General features: G+C 45.1%; 2 protein-coding genes across 2 annotated transcripts; both read left to right on the forward strand.

Annotated features, from left to right (window-relative positions):
- The first annotated feature begins 1,596 nt into the window (after positions 1-1,596).
- On the forward strand, positions 1,597-2,433 carry LOC141069284 (olfactory receptor 2K2-like). Its single transcript, XM_073558738.1, has one exon. It carries the CDS (start codon positions 1,597-1,599, stop codon positions 2,431-2,433), a length of 837 nt encoding a protein of 278 aa, XP_073414839.1.
- Positions 2,434-22,371: 19,938 nt separating this feature from the next.
- Positions 22,372-23,280, forward strand: LOC141069285 (olfactory receptor 5B21-like). Its single transcript, XM_073558739.1, has one exon. The coding sequence runs from the start codon at positions 22,372-22,374 to the stop codon at positions 23,278-23,280; it is 909 nt and encodes a 302-aa protein (XP_073414840.1).
- Positions 23,281-25,469: the final 2,189 nt, after the last annotated feature.

Raw genomic sequence — 25,469 nt, forward strand, 5'->3', positions numbered from 1 at the left:
CTGTGTCTACTCTCCGACCATAAATATATGAACATGCCCATTCTTCTACATATCTTACACGTATGTAAAAAAAGTCATTAATATATTTTCTACCAAAGATCGCCAGAGCAAAACCCATGTGTGATTAACCTAAAAGGAAGAGGGATAGCAGACTTTTAGAAATTTCGTAATTTAATTCTTTACTGATTGAGATACATTTATTTAGATCGCCAGGAGATTTTTATTGCTTTTTTCAAGGTTTTGGGGTGGTTTTCTGTAAGATTCTCTTTAGTTGGTATGAGCAGACCAGTGGAGGTTTGAGTTCTAGGACCCGACCCGAACTTTATTAAAAAGTCCAGTTTGGGTACCAGAGCTGTACCTGAACTCGAACCAGAATCTGAAGCCCATTGAAAACAATAGGGACCCGAACTTTTGAGCTGGAAAATTTCTCTCTCTCTCTCTCTCTCTCTCTCTCTCACTTCTCCTGTAACTTTGAACATTGCAATGGACTTCCGTGAAAAGTCGGTGTTTAGTGTTTAGCACCGGACAGTAATTGTCCGGTACGAACACTTGAACTTTTAAGTTCAGGTTCACTCATCTCTACTTTTTAGCTTTTTTTGCCATTTTACCATACACAAATGTAACAAACGAACAGTACTCTTTTTATTTGCACTATTTCGTTTCTGATTAAAATAAAAAGTGTGTTCACTGTGTTGTATCGGTTGTTAAAATAGCAAAGTTACCCAATCTGTCCATGATAATAACTGATTTGTGATGTTTATTTAGAAATATGTATCCCAAAAATGGTGTTTAGCTCAATTGTTTTTGCGGCATGGTTTTTATTAACTTTATGCAGAAAAACTCTTTCTTTTACTTTGCAGTTTTTTCTTCCCCTATAGTGCGCTGGCATATATAAATATATCTGTATAAATGAGTACATTCATCCTGAAAAAGAAAGAGTGGGTTTTAGGCAGAGGAAATCCTCTCTTTCTCTCGAAACATTGCAACCTGTAGCTTGGTATAAAGTATTTGCCTTCCAGGCTTGAATTGTATCAATGACAAGCTAAGAAATGAAGATGTGAATTATTAAAATCTACGTAGCCTTTAAGTGATTGCTTGATCAGCCCTAGGAGCATGGAGGCTGGTGCCCCGTGCAACCGAATGTGGCCAAGATGGCCTATGCTTGGCCAAAAAGCTAAGTGCCAGGTGGGAATCAACAAACCACAGCCTTGACCAGTACAAAAGTGTCCTCTCTGTAGAGTTATAAGACTATTCCTTATACAGATTTCCTTTTCTCTCCTTAGTTTTCATGTCTTCAAATGAAAATATGAGAAATTTCTCCAACCATTAGCTACAAGATCTAATAGAGAATTTATATGTACAAGAAAAGTAATTTATGCATAAAATACTATTAACATTAATACATCAGAAAACAACTTATGAATGTCAAAAGAAAAAAATGACCAAAATAACAAGGAATAAAAAATAGATGATTAAAAATAATTTTGGTAAACTGCAACACTATCACTTGTCATGAAGAATCACACTTATAATTTCTTCGTTTTGACATTTGCTACTGACTCAGAGAATAAGCTGATTTTATCTGTTTTCTTTATCATGGTATACCTGACTGGAGTGATGGCAAATTCTGCCACCATCATAGCGATATACAGGGATCAGCACTTACACACCCCCATGTATCTATTCCTGTGTAACTTATCCATTGTTGATCTCTGCTATACAACATCCACAGTCCCTAAATTGGTTTATATGTTACTAAGTGGTGACTACACCTTGTCCTTCATCCAGTGCTTTGTCCAGATGTATTTCTTCCTGCATGTGGCCACTACGGAGGACCTTCTGCTCTTCATTATGGCTTATGATCGATATGTCGCCATTTGTAACCCTCTACGCTACCATAGTTTGCTGAGTAAGAAGATCTGTATCCTGTTAATGGCTGCCGCATGGGCAACCGGATGCATTAATTCAACTGTAACGGCATTGACTACATCTAATATACCTCTGTATACTAATATTGTCCCTCAATTCCTTTGTGAATCCAAAGCTTTCACCAAAATGTCCTATCCTAACACTAGTTTCCAGCTATTTTCGTACATAGAAGCGGTAATGTTTGGTGTCGGCCCTTTTCTATGTAGTGTAGTATCTTACACTAAGGTCGTCATTGTGATCTTACATATTAATTCTAGTGACGGAAGGAGAAAGGCTTTCTCCACCTGCTCGTCCCACCTCATAGTCCTCACCATGTATTATGGCACCTGGATGTCCGTGTATATAATACCACCATTGAAGGATCCTCGAGTTTTTGAACTGACACTTTCTATTTTATTTTCCATCATTACTCCCATGGTAAACCCTCTGATATACAGCATACGGAATAAAGATGTAAAGAGGGCGCTACTGAAAATGGTGGGAATCAAGGTCAGAGGAAAATAAAAGGATAAAATGATAGACCTGGTTTTTCATTTTTTGGTAGAAAAGTTCCACAATGATAAAACGATCACAGATTGTCTGCTTAAGATGATCAGCTGTAGCATGAAGAAACCAGACAAAAAGCATAAAATTTTCTGCAGCGCCACCACAGGGGAGAAAAAGCAAAAATATGATTCATTTATTTATTTTTCAACACATTGAAATCAATGTAAAATCATGCCCGGTCCTCCAGAGGCACTATAAGTAGCTACTCCCAGCTTTGGCCAACAGGAGAGCTTCCTCAATGGAATCTGTCAATATCTATGGTCACCATTTTTTAGGCATGAGACAATGACTATAAAAACAATAAGAAAAATCTCAACTGGATATGTCACATAGTCACATAGGTTGAAAACGAGAAAGTGGAGGTGAGCAAATCATTTCCAGATAAATGAAATTTGTCTCCAATTTAAATAAAAAAATTGGGTAGAACCAACATTTTTTAAAATTTCTTCTAGAAAGTCCAGGAAAATGGTGGTTAGCTTTGATTTGCCAGATTCCTATTGACCAGGAAAGGGTTAAAAAATTATACTCAACATGCTGCTCAGCCATCTCACTGTTAACCAGTCATCTCATTTCCCCCTTAGCCTCCAGTGTTATCTTCAGGTGTAGTGAAATGCTGGAAAAGACTAAAGAACCGGAAGGGACGGTTGGTCGTCACAACTAAAGAAAAGAAGAAACCAGAGAACCCCAAGAACATAATAAAACAGTTGTTAGGAACGACGGAACGCGCTAAATAAAAATAAATAATAAAGTGCGTTCGCCGCTCGGGGTCCACCGTGCAGTAGATGTTACACCGCTGCTAGGTAATGACAGACGAGCAATAAAGCGGTATAATGTGCATGGGTTAGACGTCACCCGAAGTGCGCAAAGCGGGCTCTGTTCACACACAGAGGCGCCGCAACATAAACATACGAAAATGCTGAGCATGTTAGTGTCACAGACCACAGGGAAATGCACATGCGGTATCTGGTCACAGGAGCAGGACCCAAGGCAGAGATACTGCGTCCGTCTAGACCTATCGTGTGTGTGGTGTCACTACTGTGGACGCCAAGGAGGGCTGCAACTGCAGCACGGTGTAGGGCATGGCCGCTAGTCGACAAAGCTAGGAAGCAGGTGTAATGTCGGACGCTAGAGTAGAGGTGCGGTGTGCACAGTGGCCTAAGGCTTGCCACTGACTGGCGCTGACTGCTGCAATAATTCCCTATCCACATGCGTAATATCAGAGGGAAGGGGTTTCAAATGAGTCAGTCACCAGAGTCATACATCCGTCACCATTCACACATTACCATGAAAAGTCTATACTAGCGCATGGCCGAACGGTCATGCGCACTTTTTATAGCCGTGCGGGACCTTCCAGATCTCCGAGATGGACCAATGAGATCTGGAGCAGGACCTGGGCACATGACTTCCGATCTCCAATGGGAGATCACCTCGTGAGCATGCCCAGTAGGAGCACAGAGGAACTTAGTCTCTGGAGCGGTTTGCTGCAAAGTAATCTTCTCTGCAGTAGATAGACAGCAGGCGACCGCAGAATGTGAGGCTCTGTATTCCTGCAGAGCAGACGCAGGGCCCAGACGCCTAACATTACCCCCCTCCTAGGGCCCCCTCTCCTCTGAGCCTTCCAATCCACCACTTTGTGCCCATCAGAGGCATAGGTCTCAGACTCGTCCAAAGGCGAGTCTGATGTCCCGGTAGATGACATGGAAAACTGGGACACGTGGAAGGTATCAGAGGCGGCAAGATCACCAGGTTTAAGAAGGGACACGTGGAAGACAACGGGGGTGGCAAAACCGCCCGGAGCATAGGTTGAAGTGGAAAGCCGTGGTGTGTCGGCGGACGTTTCCACTCTCTGTTTAAGGAGGCTATCCACAGCACATAGAATCATAGAATCGTAGAGTTGGAAGGGACCTCCTGGGCCATCTGGTCCAACCCCCTGCTCAAAGCAGGATTCGCTAAATCATCCCAGTCAGATGTCTGTCCAGCCTCTGTTTGAAGACTTCCATTGAAGGAGAACTCACCACTTCTCGTGGCAGCCTGTTCCACTCATTGATCACTCTAACTGTCAAAAAGTTTTTTCTAATATCTAATCTGTGTCTCTTCCCATTCAGTTTCATCCCATTGCTTCTAGTCTTTCCTTGTGCAAATGAGAATAAAGTTGATCCTTCTACAATGTGACAGCCCTTTAGATATTTGTAGACAGCTATTAAGTCTCCTCTCAGTCTTCTCTTTTGCAAACTAAACATTCCCAAATCCTGCAACCTTTCCTCATAAGACAGGGTTTGCAGTCCGGTCACCATTCTGGTCGCTCTTTTCTGAACTTGCTCCAGTTTGTTGATGTCTTTTTTAAAATGTGGTGCCCAAAACTGGACACAATATTCCAGATGAGGTCTGACCAAAGAGGAGTAGAGGGAAATAATGACTTCACGTGATCTAGACTGTATGCTTCTGTTAATACATCCTAGAATTGCATTTGCCTTTTTTGCTGCTGCATCACACTGTTGACTCATATTCAGTCTGTGATCTATTAGTATACCCAAGTCTTTTTCACATGTGCTGTCACTTAGCCCTATTCCTCCCATTCTATATATGCTTTTTTCATTTTTATTGCCCAGATGTAGTACTTTGCATTTCTCCCTGTTAAAAACCATTCTGTTAGTTGCTGCCCACTTCTCCAGTTTATTTAAATCTTTTTGAATCCTCTCTCTCTCTTCTCTAGTATTAGCTAGATGAGGCGCATGCCCGAATATATTTTTTAATGTCCCGAGCCCTGTGCGGCCACAAATACGACCCTGCCAGAAGTTTTGTGGTCTGCATGTAGCCACAGTGATCACCCGCCCTGGACGCGTGTGCCCACGTGAGAACCTTCGGCCAAAGGCGAGGGGGGCAAAGGTTTTGCCCGGCGGCACAGAGTTTGGCCATTGCAGGGCCCCATTTTCCTGGGGAACAGAGTGCTGACAGTGGTAGCCGCAGATGGAGCTTAGTGCCGGACGCGCCTCGAGACTGGCGCGAGACACCTCCATGGGCTCTGGGAGTGAACATTTTGGCTCAGGAGATTCCAGAGGTTCAAAGAGGTTGGGAGCCGGAGTAACCCTCCGTCTGGATTGAGCACGCTCCAGCCTGTGCTCCGAAAAATGGAGATCAATACGGGTGGCAATGGCAATCAGCTCCTCCAAACTTACAGAAACCTCTCTGGTAGATAGAGCATCCTTAACATGCTCAGATAAACCTCTCCAAAACACGGGGATGAGGGCTCTATCAGACCACTCCAGCTCGGAAGCCAGTGTCCGAAAACAAACGGCATACTGGCTGACCGAGAGGGATCCCTGAGTTAATGCAAGGAGCTGAAGAGAGGTATCGTGCGTGACCCATGGTCCCAGGAAAACCTGCTTGATAGATGTTAAGAACTGAGCAGCAGTCCGAACCTCATGGTCAGCATGCTCTCAGTGGCGTGGCCCACTCCAACGCCCTGCCCGACAGAAGGGAAATAGTAAACCCCACCTTAGCCCGTTCCGTAGGGAATTGTGCAGCCAGTAACTCCAGCAGGATAGAGCACATGCTCAAGAAACCCCTACAGGAGGCGCCATCACCAGATAATATATCGGGCAACGGGAGGTGGGAAGCTGTCGGCGCAGGTGAGGACGTGGACATACGTGAAACCGCCTCTGCGATCGCCTGTACAGCAGCCTCCGAAGACTTCGCCGCTGAGATAACACTCTCAAGAGTAGCCAACTGGCCCTCTAGCTGGCGAATGCACTGAAGGAGTTGCTGCTGATCTGCCACTACTAACCAGACTGTCACGCGGCGGCTGCCGCGCGCTCCTCTCTCTGCCTCCTCCCGGCCGCAGCTTACCCTTCCTCCGGCATCCTGCTTCCCTCTGCGCCGGCGTCCGCGGTCTTCTCCACGGTCCTCCCCGGCTCCTCTTCTCCATCCGGCGGTCCCCTTCGTCCGGTCTTCCGGACCGCGCCGGGTGCACGCCCCCGCCCCTCCTGCTCGGCGGGCGCGCGCACATACTGTGCCTGGGCACGCGCGCGCCTCCTCCTCCTCCTCCTACTGAGGACGCGCGCCTGCTCTCCCTCCTTTAGGTCACGACCCGGAAGTCCTCCTACCAGTCCCTATATCTGGCCGCCTCTTCCTGCCAGCGGTGCCTGAGTATCACTGTTCTTTCCTAGTGATTCTGGCCGTCCTCTTTGCACGCCTTCTCGCCCTGTCCATCCGTTGCTCGTTCTCCTCTCCATTTTCCTCTCTCCTAGGTCCTGTGTCTTCCAGCCGTGCCCGCCTATCCTGTGTCTCCCAGCCGTGCCCGCCTATCCTGTGTCTTCCAGCCGTGCCCGCCTATCCTGTGTCTCCCAGCCGTGCCCGCCTATCCTGTGTCTCCCAGCCGTGCCCGCCTATCCTGTGTCTCCTAGCCGTGCCGCCAGTTCTGTGTCTCCCAGGCCGTATCCACCTGTCTCGTGTCTCTAAGCCGTGGCTGTCTGTCCTGTGGTTCCCAGCTGGTACCGTCAGTCCTGTATCCCCAACGCGGCTCTAGCAGTCGGTCTGTCGTTACCTCCCAGGGTACCAGCTGCCGTGGTAATAGTTACCCGCGGGCTTGCCCCAAACGCTCCCTGTATAGGGGGTGGTCCACCTGGTCAGCTCGCCCCCGGGAGGTTCGTTGCCACGGTCTAGCGGGTCCACCCCAGGTGTACCTTACAGAATACTCAGGCCATGGATTCCGCTGGTACCCCGACCCCGACCCAAAAGGAACTTTTGTTCCTTCGTGAGAATCAGGCGAGGATCATGTCATTCCTCAAGTCAATGGAGTCCAGACTTTCATCTCTACAAACCTCCGATCCGGGGATTGCCTCCCAAATCTCCGGCTTACAGCAGGAGCTTGCTCAGCAGCGCGACACCCAGGCCCATATTTTAAACTACATAGCCTCTGTAGATAACCGCCTTCTAGCTCTACAGACGGCGGCCGCTGTCCCTGCGCCTGAGGCAGCTTCACAGTCCTCGCCCCGCTTGGCTAAACCCCCACGCTATAGTGGGGATCCCAAGCTCTGTCGGGGGTTCATTAACCAGTGTCAGTTGCACTTCGAGCTGGCATCCCTGCAGTATCCCTCCGACCGGGCCAAGGTGGCCTTTATGATTTCCCACTTAGAGGGTGAGGCATTGGCTTGGGTGAATCCTTTGTGGGAGCGAGATGACCCGATAGTCTCCCAGCTCGCAACCTTCTTGGAAACATTCCGCAAGGTCTTTGATGAGCCCGGGCGTCTGGTCTCCGCTACCGAGTCCTTATTTTGCCTTCGCCAGGGTGCTCTCTCTGTGGGACAGTACGCCATCCAGTTCCGTACGTTGTCTTCTGAACTAGGATGGAACAATGAGGCTTTAGTAGGGGCTTTTTGGCGTGGCTTGTCGCCCCGAATCAAAGATGAGTTGGCAGGCAGGGATACACCTACGTCTTTGGAAGATCTCATCTCGCTGGCAACGCGAATTGACCTGCGTTTCCGGGAGCGTTCCCGCGAGGCCGTCAGGGAGAGAAGACCCACTCGGTTCTCTCCTCCGATGCGCAGTCCTCCCCACGCTCGGCCTTCCACCTCGGCGTCAGCCCCTGAACCCATGCAGGTTGACCGACTCAGGCCCGCAGAGCTACGCCGCCAGGAGAGACTCACTCATGGTCTCTGTCTCTATTGTGGCAGTGCCTCCCACCTTCTACGTTCCTGCCCTGTGAGGCCGGGAAACTCCTCCGCCTAGGACAGGTAAGAGAGGCCTCCCTAGGTGCCTTCGACACCTCTCTACCTTTGACCCTTCCTGTTTTGTTTATCCAGGGATCCAAACGTTTCTCGGAGCTAGCCTATATTGACTCAGGGGCTGCTGGTAATTTCATCCAACTCGAGGCGGTGAAGAGATTGGGGATACCTGTTAGGTCCTTGGAGGTTCCCCGGCAGTTAGCCTCAGTTGACGGGATTCCCTTGCGCGAGACCGTAACGTTGGTCACTGAAGAGCTGGAATTACAGATCGGGGTCCTGCACCGTGAGAGAATAACCTTCTTCGTGCTGCCGTCTCTATCCCACACCTTGCTCCTGGGCCTTCCGTGGTTGAGGATGCATGAACCTGTCCTGGATTGGCGGACCGGAGACATCCTTCGCTGGGGCTGCGTTTGCCAGACTAGATGTCTTCGTCCAGTACAACCCCTCAAATGCTCGTCTCCTGTCTCGGGTCCTGCGGATTTGCCCTCGGCCTATTGGGCTTTTTCAGATGTCTTTGATAAGAAAGAGGCAGAGGCTCTTCCACCGCACCGGCAATATGATTGCCCCATCGAACTTGTACCCGGCTCGACTCCGCCCCGGGGGCGAATCTATCCGTTGAGTCCACTCGAGTCCCAGGCCATGTCTGAATATGTACAAGAGAATTTGGCCAAAGGCTTCATCCGAAAGTCTTCTTCTCCCGCTGGGGCTGGCTTCTTTTTTGTTAAGAAAAAGGACGGGTCTCTCCGCCCCTGTATTGACTATCGAGGTCTTAACCAGATTACCATCAAGAACAGATATCCTCTGCCTCTCATCCCCGAGCTGTTCGACCGGCTGCGAGGTGCGCGAATCTTCTCTAAATTGGATCTCCGTGGAGCCTATAATCTTGTCCGTATTCGCTCCGGAGATGAATGGAAGACCGCCTTCAACACCAGGGATGGACACTATGAGTACCTCGTCATGCCCTTCGGGTTGTGCAACGCTCCCGCAGTTTTTCAAGAATTCGTGAACGACATCTTCCGAGACCTTCTGTACTCCAGTGTGGTTGTATACCTTGATGATATCCTGATCTTCTCTCCCGATCTGTCCACCCACAGAAGAGATGTCCGCCGAGTGCTGTTCCGATTGAGGGAGAATCGCCTGTACGCCAAATTGGAGAAGTGCGTCTTTGAACAGTCCTCCCTTCCATTTTTGGGATATATCATCTCCGACTTCGGCCTGCGTATGGATCCGGTGAAGGTGTCTGCCGTGCTCAACTGGCCACGTCCCCAAGGGGTGAAAGCCGTTCAGCGATTTCTCGGCTTCGCAAATTATTATCGGCAGTTCATCCCTCATTTTTCCTCATTGGCCGGCTCTATCTCATCTTTGATTCGTAAAGGAGCCAACCCGCATGTCTGGACCCCTGAAGCAGAGGAGGCCTTCCTATCTCTAAAAAGAGCTTTTACCACGGCTCCCGTACTCCATCGTCCTGAGGTCAACAAACCGTTCGTCCTCGAAGTGGATGCATCAGCAACTGGAGCCGGAGCGGTTTTGTCTCAAAAATCTTCTTCCGGTAAACTCGTCACGTGCGGCTTCTTTTCCAAGTCTTTTTCCACCCCAGAGCGGAATTATTCCATAGGGGACCGAGAACTGCTGGCCATCAAGTTAGCTCTAGAAGAGTGGAGATACTTATTGGAGGGCGCCGCACATCCCTTCACAATCTTCACAGATCATAAGAATCTAGCTTATCTTCGGTCTGCGCAGAGACTCAACCCACACCAGGCCAGGTGGTCTCTGTTCTTCGCTCGATTCGATTTTGATCTACATTTTCGCCCAGGCAACAAGAACCTCAAAGCTGACGCCTTGTCCAGGTCCTTCCTTCCCGCAGATGTCGAAGAAGAACCCACGCATATCTTGGATCCATCCCGGCTCATCACGGTGGCACCACTTTCTCTTCTCTCACCTCCACCTGGCAAGACTTTTGTGCCGGAGAAGGACCGAGGACGAATCCTCCACTGGGGACATGCTTCCAAGCTGGCTGGCCATCTCGGGCTTAAGAAGACACTTCACCTGGTATCCCGCTACTACTGGTGGCCGACTCTTCCCCAGGATGTCCGGGATTTCGTCGCCTCCTGTCTCTCCTGTGCCAAGATCAAGGTGCCTAGGCAGCTGCCTTCTGGGCTTCTACACCCGCTTCCTATACCCTCGTCCCCCTGGCAACACATTGCCATGGACTTTATTACGGACCTACCCCACTCTGCCAACTGTACAGTCGTCCTAGTGGTGGTTGATAGGTTTTCTAAGATGGCACACTTCGTTCCCCTTTCCGGCTTGCCATCGGCCCCAGCCTTGGCGAAGATCTTTGTTCAGCACATCTTCCGTCTTCATGGACTGCCGCAACATATTGTTTCTGACAGAGGAGTCCAATTTACCTCTCGCTTCTGGAGAGCCCTTTGCAGATCAATGGATGTCACTCTCGACTTCTCCTCATCTTACCACCCCCAGTCCAACGGTCAGGCCGAACGGACAAATCAGTGCTTGGTGAACTACTCCGGCATTTTTCCAATGTCCACCAGAACGACTGGGCTGAACTTCTCCCGTGGGCTGAGTTCGCCTATAATAACCACGCCAGCGAGTCTTCAGGCAAGTCCTCTTTCTTTATCGTCTATGGGCAACATCCTGGTGTACCTCTACCGGTTCCTCCTGCCTCGGGTGTACAGGCGGCTGACCTTCTGACCGGGGAATTCTCCAGGATCTGGCAGGAGACCAAGGCCGCTCTCGAGTTGGTACGTAACAGAGTTAAGAGACACGCCGACAAAAGACGCCTGGATGCTCCGCCATATCACCCTGGTGATAAAGTTTGGCTGGCCTCCAAGTTTATTCGCCTCAAGATCCCTTCCCATAAACTGGGTCCCCGTTATATTGGACCTTTTGAGATCTTGTCCCGTATTAATGATGTCTCCTATAAACTACGGCTTCCTGCCTCTCTCCGTATCCCTAATGCCTTTCATGTGTCCTTGCTAAAACCAGTCGTCTTCAATCGTTTCCTTTCTAAGGCCCCTCACTCACCTCCGCCTGTCTCCGCAGACGATGTATTTGAGGTTAAAGATATTTTGGCCATGAGGAAGCAAAAGGGGAGAACCTTTTTCTTGGTTGATTGGAAGGGCTTTGGTCCCGAGGAGAGGTCCTGGGAGCCCCAAGAGAACATCCAGGCCCCTCGAATCTTGGCCAAATTCCTTTCCGGACTGCGGAGGGGGGCGCGTAAGGAGGGGGGTACTGTCACGCGGCGGCTGCCGCGCGCTCCTCTCTCTGCCTCCTCCCGGCCGCAGCTTACCCTTCCTCCGGCATCCTGCTTCCCTCTGCGCCGGCGTCCGCGGTCTTCTCCACGGTCCTCCCCGGCTCCTCTTCTCCGTCCGGCGGTCCCCTTCGTCCGGTCTTCCGGACCGCTCCGGGTGCACGCCCCCGCCCCTCCTGCTCGGCGGGCGCGCGCACATACTGTGCCTGGGCACGCGCGCGCCTCCTCCTCCTCCTCCTACTGAGGACGCGCGCCTGCTCTCCCTCCTTTAGGTCACGACCCGGAAGTCCTCCTACCAGTCCCTATATCTGGCCGCCTCTTCCTGCCAGCGGTGCCTGAGTATCACTGTTCTTTCCTAGTGATTCTGGCCGTCCTCTTTGCACGCCTTCTCGCCCTGTCCATCCGTTGCTCGTTCTCCTCTCCATTTTCCTCTCTCCTAGGTCCTGTGTCTTCCAGCCGTGCCCGCCTATCCTGTGTCTCCCAGCCGTGCCCGCCTATCCTGTGTCTTCCAGCCGTGCCCGCCTATCCTGTGTCTCCCAGCCGTGCCCGCCTATCCTGTGTCTCCCAGCCGTGCCCGCCTATCCTGTGTCTCCTAGCCGTGCCGCCAGTTCTGTGTCTCCCAGGCCGTATCCACCTGTCTCGTGTCTCTAAGCCGTGGCTGTCTGTCCTGTGGTTCCCAGCCGGTACCGTCAGTCCTGTATCCCCAACGCGGCTCTAGCAGTCGGTCTGTCGTTACCTCCCAGGGTACCAGCTGCCGTGGTAATAGTTACCCGCGGGCTTGCCCCAAACGCTCCCTGTATAGGGGGTGGTCCACCTGGTCAGCTCGCCCCCGGGAGGTTCGTTGCCACGGTCTAGCGGGTCCACCCCAGGTGTACCTTACACAGACCCTGGCGCTAGCATAATGTTAGGAACGGCGGAACGCACTAAATAAAAATAAATAATAAAGTGCATTTTCCGCTTGGGGTCCACCGTGCAGTAGATGTTACACCGCTGCTAGGTAATGACAGACGAGCAATATGGTGATATAATGCGCATGGGTTAGACGTCACCCGAAGTGCGCAAAGCGGGCTCTGTTCACACACAGAGGCACCGCAACATAAACATACGAGAACGCTGAGCCTGTTGGTGTCACAGACCACAGGGAAATGCACACACGGTATCTGGTCACAGGAGCAGGACCCAAGGCAGAGGAACTGCATCCATCTAGACCTACCGTGTGTGCGGCGTCGCTACTTCGGACGCCATGGAGGGCTGCAACTGCAGCGCGGCGCAGGGCACGGCTGCTAGTCGACAAAGCTAGGACGCAGGTGCAATGTCGGACACTAGAGTAGAGGTGCGGTGTGCACAGTGGCCTAAGGCTTGCCACGGACTGGCACTGACTGCTGCAATAATTCCCTATCCACATGCGTAATATCAGAGGGAAGGGGTTTCAAATGAGTCAGTCACCAGAGTCATACATCCGTCACCATTCACACATTAGCTTGAAAAGTGTATACTAGCACATGGCCGAGCGGTCATGCGCGCTTTTTATAGTCGTGAGGGACCTTCCAGATCTCCGAGATGGACCAATGCGATCTGGAGCAGGACCTGGGCACATGACTCCCGATCTCCAATGGGAGATTGCCTTGTGAGCATGCCCAGTAGGAGCACAGAGGAACTTAGTCTCTGGAGCAGTCCGCTGCAAAGTAATCTTCTCTGCAGTAGATAGACAGCAGGAGACCGCAGAATGTGAGGCTCTGGATTCCTGCAGAGCAGACGCAGAACCCAGATGCCTAACAACAGTCACTATCTGCATTAAATATGTTCAACACAAATTGAATTCCCTGCCAAAATTCAAGTAATTTTTTTAAATTCAAGTTTCCTTAGATTCGCTAATCGCTTAAACTTAAAGGTCCTTGAAGAATGAACTTTCTCTGTCAATAATATATTATGTAATGTCTGTTTCATCCTTTTCAAAGTTTAACAAACAGAATTTTTTCATTGTTTCATTCTAATATATAAACCATCCATTGAGCCATATCTAGCTAAAGACCTTTTTAGAATGCGAAGCCCAAAACTGAATCCCATATTCAAATCGTATCTTCACAACATAAATTGTATACATTATTAATTAGAATAAATATGGCGAACCTGGCAAATTTCAACTTCAAAAGACTCACTCATCTCTATAAGAAACCTTTTATCTATCCAACTAATTTTTGAGAAATAGTAGTAGTAGTTTTGCAACATGCATTTAACCCTTTCACAACATATGACACATTTACGTCATTATTTGTGTACCTGCCTTTGATGCGGGCTCACACGTCGAGTCTGCTTCTTTCCCGGCAAATGATAGCTGATTTAATCAGCCATCATGTGCTTTTTTGCAATTTCACCGCACTTGGAATTTTTTTTCCCATTTTCCAGCACATGATATGCTAAAGCCAATGGTGCTGTTCAAAAGTACAACTTGTCCAGCAAAAAACAAGCCCTCACCTGGCCATATTGAGAGAAAATTTAAAAAAGTTATGGCTCATGGAAGAAGGGGGCAAAAAATGAAAACGCAAAAACAGAAAATGGCCTGGGGGTTAAGGGATTAACGGCCAAGAGTGGAGAGGAGCTCCACTAGAGGCTGTAAACATGTTAAATGTCACTGTCAATCTCTGACAGAAGCATTTAACAGGTGACCACTGGGGCACGTCATTCCACATGCCCATCGGCGTACCTGTAACTTTAATGTGGGGCGCCAATGAGTTGCCATGATAGCCAACGGTCTGTTGAAGATCTCCATTCTTTTCATGATGATTCTTTTATGGAAGCTAGTGTTTAGCTGTCATTCATAGGAGATCATTATTTTAGCTATACATACCTGTGCTAAGTGCACTGATAAATACAGTAAAATGTTAAAAAAGGAAGAAAAACACAAAAGTTCAAATCACCCCTTTTTGCCCCATTGCAAATAACACAATTTAAAAAAAGCAAACATATTTGGTATTGCTGTGTTAGTAAAAGTCTAATCTATCAATATATAAAATAAATTAATTCGATCAGTAAACAGTGAATATAATTCCCATAATTGGCTCCTTGAGTTTAATTTAATACATTTTTTTCACATTACTGGAAAAGGGAATAGAGATCTAAAAATTCTAATTCTGGAGCTATTGGTAATTGTCCATGGAGAGATGGAGACACCAGTTGTTAGCAAGATATAAAACCTAACACGGAGTAAATAATCCATTAGGCTGTCACAATACAGAGGTAAGATGTGCTGATACCTGTGAACCTTTACCAAATGAAAAAAAATAAAAATGAGGAATTTCGGCTCAGCAGAACTTCATGTTATTAGCGTTACTAGATGATGAAGAATAGTGCTGTTTTACTGAAAATTATGCATGGTGCACCGGCTACACAACACCCATCGGCCAACACACTTTCTCGATGCCCGATCAATGGACCATGATGGAGCCTTGAGAAAGCATGTGTTGGATGATTGGTGTGTTGTCTACCTGGTGCAGCATGCATTTTATTCAATAAAACTGCACTATTCTTCAGCACTGAGTGCCACTAATTTCTTCTGAATATAATGAATGATTAACTATCTGTAAGCTGGGCATCGTTGTTTGTGTTCTGGACATCTGGTCGGGAAGCGGTGCGTGGATTGCCGCAGGCTTTCATTACCATTATTGCACTGGTCCCTTGAAGTTGCCTGAGTGTAGAGATTGCAGTGCCGGTGAGGAATTTACTTTTTTACATATTAGAATGTTCATTGTAATCAGTTGAAAGGAAATCAATCTGATAATAACCACATGTACAATGATTCCACCCAGAGCTGTTAATAATGGCAATGGTGGCCACTATTGTCCACAAAAATTCAATCTTTTTGATAATCAGTCATGCTAACATATCAACCATAGAGCATACATTTCTAATAGATGTTTATTCATTAATCAATTCTAATCAAATTCTGTATGAGAGTTGATTTGTTTTATTTTACCAAAATGTGGGGCAAAGAGATGCCATTTTGCTGCATTCCAAGGGCCAGGAAGGAGTTCAAAATGGCAACAAACCCATATTCACCTCACCTCAGCCCTCCACATACATTGGGCTCCACCACTGACATCAAAGCAAGTTTCACCGTGAATCTGTAGGATCCATGTATGGTCACTTCCATGTTCAATGACGTGCTTCACGTTTTAAGTGTCCATGTGTGGCCTAATCATCAGCAATGCACAAAAGAATAACCATTCAGGAGACTTGGTAGGCAGCTGTAGCAGCAGTGGAAAAACTGAGCTGAGTATAAGAGCTCAATTTCTGCAAAGATTTTGCATCTTGTATCTTACAAAGTGATGTCATACTCCTGGATAATTTTACATTTTCATTATGACCTTTACTAGCGGAAAATTAGCCATTTTTTCTATGTCCTAATTTACCCAGAGTACTTTTTGGTCACATTCTGGTAATCTATAGAGATCGTCACATCAACTTGTGTACTAGAGATGAGCGGAAGATGGAACTTGAATCAAATCTCCTAAACTTTGGGGTTTCAGGTCACAATTCACAAAAATACCTTGCCTATCACAATCTCTCTCACTCGCTGGCGCCCCCATAATGCCTGCTGCTGCGACATCTAGCGAACTATCGTACCTTGCACATTGGTGGTGAGTGGAAGATCAGCATCCCCAGTGGATCATAGCAGGACAGTCGGGCATAAGACTGACAGTCTACATGGCTGGGTCAGTTTCCATCTCCACTCAGTGAGTGCCACATAAATATCAGATCTCTCTATCGGTGCACATAATGTAAACACTTTTGTCATTTTTGATGAGGGGTGGCAGAAATTATAGTTTGTTTTCTTTTTTTGTTTTTTCCATCGTGCAGTAAAAATGGCATGTTTTATTTCTTCTACACCAAAAAAATGTATGGAACGCCCGTGACGTGGTGGGATGGCTTTTATGTTTTTTGATTAAAATTATGTTGACAAAGCACCATATAATATTTTTATGCGCTATTGTTATTTATTTATTTACTGCAGGATATTTACTTATTATGTTTTTATGTAGAGTTTTTCCTTTGCATAGCAGAGACAAATATAATTAGGAACCTTGCTTGCAGAGTCAAAGGCGTGAACAATATCTGATAGCAGAGACAAAGGAGGGACAGTACCAGTATTAGCAAAGAGGAATTCATTATGGGGAACCTTTTGAAGTAGAGTTCAGACTATAAACAGCAAGAGGATTAATGGACTGAGCAAGGAGGTAGAAAGTGTGAAAGTAGACAGGAGTCGCAGAGAGGATAAATAACCAGTTGGCTTGAGCTAAGTCTGGAGGAAGAATATGCTAACTCCTTCAAAAGCACATGGTAGCATGATGTTATACTTTCCTGAATACTCAGGTAAGTAGCATGATGTTATACTTTCCTGAATACTCAGGCAAGTAGCATGATGTTATACTTTCCTGAATACTCAGGCAAGTAGCAGTTGCCTAAGCCAGCCTTAAAATGTCTTGGGTGTTTATGAAAAGGATGTGTGCCAGGTTAGCAAAGTAACAAAACATGTACTAGTGCTGAAGGAGCCAGCTATAGAATAAAGTATACAACGGCGCTGGATCCTGATCCATGTGAGTAAAAGTCTGGTGGGACAACAGTGGAAACTGCCTCGCTCTTTTCAGCCACTTAGATTCCAAGCTTAAGTATCAAGAATCCAAATTATGGACAATTATTGAACAGCTGATTTTTTTTTATCATCAATATTTTTATTTTTCATCATGGCTTAGGACTCAAGAACTGATCCAATGTACAACAATTTCAAAAAGCTTTTTCATGAAAAGTTCTGAGAACGCAGGTCTTTATAAAACAAAAGTCTAAGATGATGAAGATATGAATTTTATGTTATCGAAACTACTGTTTTTCCTCATGCGTCATTTTAAATCTTTTATCATCAGATCATGAATGTCCTTCTATGATATTGATTTAAAACGATAGCTCTTTGCATTTGATAAAAAATCTTACATCAAAACAACCTAAGGGTATTTGCACACGCTGCGGATTCTGCTGCGTTTCCGCAGTTTTAGCTGCGGTGTACAGTACCATTAAAATGAATGGCCAAAAAAAACCGCTGTGCTGACGTTGCGGAAAAATCCGCGTGGATTTGCTGCGGTTTTGAAACCGCAGAAAGAATTGACATGTCAATTCTTTCTGCGGAATCCGCTGCGGGTTCCTATCTCCACTATTGTGGAGATGGTGAATCCGCAGGACCAAACCGCAGGCAAAACCGCAGATAATCCGCAGGTCTTTTGACCTGCGGATTATCTGCGGTTTTTGCAAAATCCCTGCGGATTAATCCGCAGCGGATTCCGCAGCGTCTGCACACACCCTTAGAGTCACTTAAATGGTAAGTCAACAAGACATTATATATAAATTATATTTCATGAGCTACAGTATATTACACTAAACTAATAAATCAAATAGTAACATTTCTGGATTAAAAAATTGTAATAATTACATTAAAAATATATATAATATACAAGTGCTTCTCACAAAATTAGAATATTATCAAAAAGTTAATGTATTTCAGTTGTTCAATACAACAAATGAAACTCATATATTCTATAGAGTTATTACACACAAAGTGATCTATGTCACGGGTTTATTTCTGGTAATGTCGATGATTATGGCTTACAGCCAATGAAAACCCAAAAGTCATTATCTCAGGAAATTAGAATACTTTATAACACCAGCTTGAAAAATGATTGTAAAATCTGAAGTGTTGTCCTACTGAAATGTATGATCAGTAAATGCACTCAGTACTTGGTCGGGCTCCATCTGCATCAATTACTGCATCAATGCGGCATGGCATGGAGGTGATCAGCCTGTGGCACTGCTGAGGGGTTATGGAAGCCCAGGTTGCTTTGATAGCAGCCTTCAGCTCGTCTGCATTGTTGGGTCTGGTGTCTCTCATCTTCCTCTTGACAATACTCCATAGATTCTCTATGGGGTTAAGGTCAGGCGAGTTTGCTGCTAAACAAGCCCAATGATATTGTTGTTTTTACACCAGGTATTGGTACTTTTGGCAGTGTGGACAGGTGCCAAGTCCTGCTGGAGAATGACATTTGCATCTCCATAAAGTTTGTCAGCAGATGGAAGCATGAAGTGCTCTAAAATGTACTGGTAGACGGCTGTGCTGACTTTGGTCTTGATAAAACACAGTGGACCTACACCAGCAGATGACATGGCTCCCCAAACTATGACTGATGGTGGAAACTTCACACTAGTCCATTCCTTGTGATTCTCCTCCAAATTTTTGAATGGCCTTTTCTTAACAAATCTTTCCAGGCTGTGGTTATCCCGGTTGCTTGAGCACCTTATTCTACCACACATATTCCTTCCAATCAACTTTCTATTAATATGCTTGGATCCAGCACTCTGTGAACAACCAGCTTCTTTAGCAATGACCTTTTGTGGCTTCCCCTCCTTGTGCAGTATGTCAATGACTGCCTTCTGGACATCTGTCAGGTCAGCAGTCTTCCCCATGATTGTGGAACTACTGAAACAGACTAAGGGACCTTTATAAACACTTAGGAGCCTTTACAGGTGTTTTTATTAATTAATCTAATTTACTGAGATAATGACTTTTGGGTTTTCATTGGCTGTAAGCCATAATCATCAACATTACCAGAAATAAACACGTGAAATTGTGTCTTTTAATATTGGTTCATTTTGTAATGAAATGTTTATGTATTTGCATTTGGTTACTCCACCCCACAGCTTCCTCTTTGTGAGCAGCAGGGTAATTAACCCCGATATGATATAAACCGTCAACCTTTGATTTGTCTTCATCCTTGTACATCCGACCTGAGGAAAAGGTCATGGAATGGACCTCGAAACGCGTTGTCTTTGTATGTACCATGAAATAAAGCATTGATATTGGAACCTACTCCTAGAATCGGCTGGATTTCCTCCATTTGAGGGTTGAAGTATAGCAGCGCGGGAGCAGGTGTTTTTTTTTTTTTCCCTTTTGGGATCTCCTCTGAGTACTTTTTGTATTGAAAAACTGAAATAAATTAACTTTTTGATGATATTCTAATTTTGTGAGAAGCACCTGTATATAATTACTAGAGATGAGTTTATCAGGCAAAATTTGGATTTGGTTGTTTTCCTGGGAAACTCAAATTGTGAAGAAATCATTGTGTCCAAAAAGAAATTGTTGTATTTGTAAAAAAAAAAATTGCAATAGGATAAATACATAATAGTAAAGCCAAGAAACTGCTAGCTTTTGTGGGGATATTCACTAAAATTACAACTAACAATCCTTGTGCCAAGTGTATAACTAAGTAACTGCTAAATGTAAGACAGTGCTTTATTATGTTAGTACAGCAGGATAATCATATCCCAATCAAGTAAATAGACGGTCTGACAAGGTAAAGATGAATGTACGAAACGTACTGGCCTTACTATAGGCGTAGAGATGTCCCGGCCTTCCCAACACACGTTTCACCCTTTTTCCTCAAGGAGCATATTGGGAGATGATTATCCTGCTGTACTAAGATAATAAAGCACTGTCCTACATTTTGCATTTACTGTACACACATGGCACAGGGTATTTTATCCGTCATAATATTTTACAAATAAATGTATTTCTTTTGGAGCAAAATATGGTTTAGCAGTTTGGTTTTCTTTTTAACTTTCGATTTAAAATAGACTCTAATATTGCCTGAGTTTTTCCTCATATTATATAAGTTTTTCTATACTGGGATTTTCTGTCAGGGTATTCAAACCTGTTATTCAGGTCAGAGTCTGGGTTGAAGTAAGTATGGGGATTAAGTATGGGGAGTCCGGAGGGAGCTGGCTTTCCCGGCGAAGCAGCCGACGCACAAGACCTGCAACACTTGACTGCCGGAGGCAGGGCTGTGGCATGGCCAGAGACTGGTCTCCCAGAGGGAGCTAATACTTAGGGAAATACTGGCAGGGAAACTAGAGGAGTACTGGCAAGTACGCCGCGGGACTAGAAGGGGAATCCCAAGATGGAGACGAGAGTCAATAACTGAGAGGGCAAAAACATACACTGAGGGAAAAGACAGCAGAATAGTCAGAGACGGAGCGGGAGTCAGAACCAGGCAGACAAGCAGGCAGTACAAATTCAGCATGCAAACGCACAGTGGAGGACAGACTTGGTCGGGAGCCAGAGATCATACAGAAAAGCAGGCACAAGCACAAAACACACACACACAGGGGTCACTTAACTAAGTTGTGGGCAGAGAACCCTGCTTCAGAGTGAGTCTAAATACCCCTCCCAGATCCAGAAGGATGCCATATGCAATTAACCCTGTGACTGCAGAACATGATCCCTGTCCAAACCATGACATTTTCGTTGTGTAAATTGATTTGAATAAGTGCAGATTTTAACACAGTTTCTCATAACAAACCCAGACGTGGAAAAAAAGAAGAAAAACTATTAAGAAAAGACTTATAATTCTCTATTTTAAATCAATTTTTGTCTAATAAGTTGCCACAAATCATGAATGCAGATTTTTTTTTTAAAAAATCATGTTCTAATAGTCTAATGGAGACATGTCAAACTATAAAATATTTCCAGGTGTCACATGAGATGTTATCTAGTTATAGTAACTTATGACAAAATTCAGACTTTCTAATCTCTTCAACAGACTCCTTTTTTGAAAAAATAAAAATACAAATTTTTAAATTTAAGCAAATGATTAAAAAAAATTAAAAACCTAAGAAACCAAATGTTTATGCAGTAAAAATAAAATATTCTTAGCAGTACTGTTCAACTATGCTAAATAGAGTATATTTTCATTTTTAGTGATCAAATACAGAAAAAAAGTCATATACTGTATTTTTCAGACTAAAAACAAATTTCTTTCCTCCAAAAATGCGGAGGAAAATGGGGTGTGCATCTTATAGTCCAGGTGTACCTGTTATGGCTGTGGGGGAGGGACAGCAGCTAACAAGAGGCAAGAGCTGTCGGCTGCGACTAACTCCTGTGTCCACTGCTAAAGAGAAATGAATATTCACTGCATTCCACGCCCATGGGAATTGAGGGCAATGAATATTCTCTTTAATAGCATCCTGGTATGCATGGCCCCATCCTTATCTTGGCATGATTGGCCCCATCCTTATCTTGGCATGATTGGCCCCATCCTTAGCCTGCTTACAAGATGAAGATCAGCTGCCAGAATACTCACTGCTCTGCACGCCGGGACTATGTGCATGGAGGGCAGTGAGTATTCATTGTCAGCCGCCGGCTTCCTGCAGCTTCCGGGTGGTCACGTGTGCCTGCTTCTTAATTGAAATAAATATTCACTATGCTCCACTCCCATGGGTGTGAAATGCAGTGAATATTCATTCTCTTTTGTAGCGGGCACACGTGACCACCCGTCAGCTGCAGTAATCCGACGGCTGACACTGTGCTCACTACTAAACAGCGAGCAATGAATACTCACTGCCCTCCATGCACATAGTCCCGGCGTGCAAAGCAGTGAGTATTCTGGCAGCTGATCTTCGCCTTGAAAGCAGCGCATGACGTCCCTACCATGCGCTGCTTAAAAGCATAAAGTAGCTGCTGGCATTGGAGCAGGACGCTGCGAGGGAGCAGAGGAAGGTAAGTGTAATGGTTTGTTTCTTTAATGTTTTTCTGATGAAGCCATGTATACCAGGTTGAGAATGAGGGAACCATATATACTAGGATAAAGGATATCGCAGTAAGTACAGAATTGACCACATTGCTTCAATTTTTTTTTAAATTTTCTCCTCTAAAACCTAGGTGCGTCTTAGAGTCTGAAACATATGATCATTTCTAACAGAGGGTATAAAAGAAACAAATAGGAATAATCACCTAATCACCTCTGATGATCAGTGGATGAACAATATTTCTGATATTAATATTTCAAGAATTTTAATCTAACACAAATGAAAAATCAGACTTCTGTCAAATATTTTTACCTTTTTCCTTCTTTTGGAGACTCAAATAATGAACCATTTATTTCTACTTTATTCTTCATCATATATTTGGTTGGAGTACTTGTCAATTCCTCCATTATCACAGTCATATATCTGGAAGCTCAATTACATAAACCAATGTATCTCTTTATCTGTAATTTATCCATTGTAGACATATTTTATACATCGGTCACGGTTCCTAAATTACTGCACATGTTATTATCCGGTAATCACATTGTTTCCTTCTCACAATGCTATACCCAGTTGTACTTTTTCGCAGCTGTGGGGTCAGCAGAGGACATTCTCCTTTTCATTATGGCTTATGACCGATATGTTGCCATCTGCCGCCCATTACATTATCTTCAGATCCTGAGTCAGAGAAATTGCACTTTGATAACTATTGGGATTTGGGCAGGCGCCTTTGTAAACGCATCAATTCTTGTAATCTCCGTTTTATACATGTCCTCCTGTCACTCCAACATCATCCACCAGTTCTTCTGTGATATTAAGTCACTAACAATGACTAGTTGCACAACCATGCAAATGTTTTTTGTAGTAATTGGCTTCGAAATTTTGATAATAGATTTTATCCCAGTGATGGGCACTTTTATTTCTTACTTAAAAATTTTCTCTGTCATCTTCCGAATGAAGTCAAAAGAAAGTCGGAAAAAAGCCTTCTCCACCTGCTCATCCCACATCACCGTCATCGCTATTTACTATGGGACAGCTTTAGCTTATTTTCTGATTCCCGCTTACTCTGATATTCTGGATTCTTTCTTAAATTTAGTATTTGCCGCTGTAACCCCCACAATAAACCCGGTCATATACAGCTTACAGAATTCTAATGTACAATCTGCATTGTTGGGGTTGGTGAGATGATTAATAATGGAAAATTGTGTATTAAACTGTGACTCCAGACACAATGTGCTATAATTTTACAAAAATCTTCTTTCACCAAAATATCAATTTTTTGTAATTTGTTCCTGCACAGATCCCATAAAATTGCAGCCACTGGCTACTATCTTTCTGAACCGTAAAGGCTCATTCACACGTCAATATTTGGTCAGTATTTTGCATCAGTGTTTGTATGCCAAAGCCAGGAATGGAACTTACCGAGAAAAAAATATAATTGAAAGACTGACTCCTGTTCCTTATTTTGGAGACATTCCTGGTTTTGGCATACAAATACTGGTGAAATACTGATCAAAAATACTGAAGTGTGAAAGAGGCCTAAGTGTATGTGCAGACGTTCAGTAATTGGCAGTGCTTTGGAAGCAGCAAAGGTCCACTGCATCCAAAGCACTGCCGGCTATTGAACGCAGGTTCACTGAATCATGCGGGCTCACCGCATCCAATACATTGTACTGGTGACATTTATCTTGTGGAGGCTCGTGTCTTTGCAAAATAAATAGACATGCTGCGGTCGGGAAAGATGTGCCACATGTCTGTCTCCATGGGTGATCCATGGGCGTCTCTGGGCGCATAGTGGGCATGGGATTTAAAAAATACTTATACTCACCTATCTAGCCTGTCTGTTCCACCTGTCTGGTCTTCGCCACATCTTCAGATAACTTTTGTTCATACTGAATGTTAGAATAGAATGTGGACCTGATGAGCATCTGGGAGGGTTCTGCGCAACCATAAGGTCGCCGCATCATGATGTCATTGATTGTGCCATGTGCATACACAATCATGCACAAAGCGCTATTAAACAGAAGATGCATCGAGAACCAGACAGGTAATGGTAAGGAGCGGATGAGCCACAGAGGTGAGTGGTGAGGTGTGCATATGGATTTTTCTTATTTTTTACATCTTATGTTTATTTTGTTTATTATTCCTTATAAAGGATATTAAAATTGCATAGAATTTAATCTTCACAAATCGAATTTCAATGGAAAAATCATCAGTATAGGCAAAAAGAAAATTTGCCCAATCTACTTGATTCTAATATCTAGGTAACTGAAATCAGAAAATCTGGATTTTATCTTCAAAATAGTCTATACACAAATAATTTCTGTGATAAATCCTACCACACAGAGAATACCGAGCTCTGTAATGAAGCAAATAAATAAGTAATGTGACGACATTGTGTCAATTAGGAAAAGCTGGCCACCTATGTGGGACAGAACTATTTTTAACTATGATAGATGTACTATTCCTTAATTCAGTAAGTCAAGGGACATGAGCTGTTATGATTGAGTCACCGAGGAGGAAAAAACAAAAATGCAAGCTCAGCCCAGAAAATCAGAGAGGTTGGAAACTAGCGGATTGCAGACCCCTAATCCTATCAAACAACTAGCAGTAGCCGTGGAGTGTTCCTACGGTGAGCCTAGACACCTCGTCACAGCCGGAGATCTAAATAAGCCTAAAGAGAGAAAAGGGAAAAACTGACTGCCCCAGAGCAGACCCCAAAGCAATAGGCAGCCCCCAACATATAATGACGGTGAAGCAAGATGAAAACACTAACACAGATAGAAAGATAGGATGAGCAAACGATGAGGCCCAAGCTAACTAAAAAGGACAGGACAGAAAAGCTGCTGTCTGCAATCTGAGAAAACCCTGCTAAAAATATTACCAACACAACTGATAAGCAAAAAGGACCCTGAAGTCACTAGACTTCAAACCCTATATCAGCACTCAGAATATTCTGAAAGCAGAGCAAAAGAGAACACTGATCAAGGAATAAGAATCCAGCAGACCCCCAGCCGGGGATGGCTGAACTCCAAAACAAGGTAAACAAAACCAAAACTAATAAGTTCAATAGCAGAGCAAAAACTTATCTTTGGGAAGCAGGAATCAGACTGGTCTCCAAGAATCCAGCAGCGAAATCACCAGCCACTCAGAAGGGCGTCGGCTGCCTTATATCCAGTCTGAAGTTCCTGTTACCCAGTCACAATCCACCTGATCAGGTGTTTGGTTTCTTTCATCCAAATCAGCCTCACTACCTTCCTACATCAGAAGAGGGAGATCCTCGGACACAAAAGGTGAATGAACAGATGAGCACCCAACAGTACCTCCCCCTTGAGGAGGGGTCACCAAACCCTTCTCCAAGCCACCAGGCCGATCAG

This window comes from Dendrobates tinctorius, unplaced genomic scaffold, assembly GCF_039654945.1.
Source record: "Dendrobates tinctorius isolate UK_male_01 unplaced genomic scaffold, ASM3965494v1 ptg000257l, whole genome shotgun sequence".
In the NCBI taxonomy this organism is placed as follows: domain Eukaryota; kingdom Metazoa; phylum Chordata; class Amphibia; order Anura; family Dendrobatidae; genus Dendrobates; species Dendrobates tinctorius.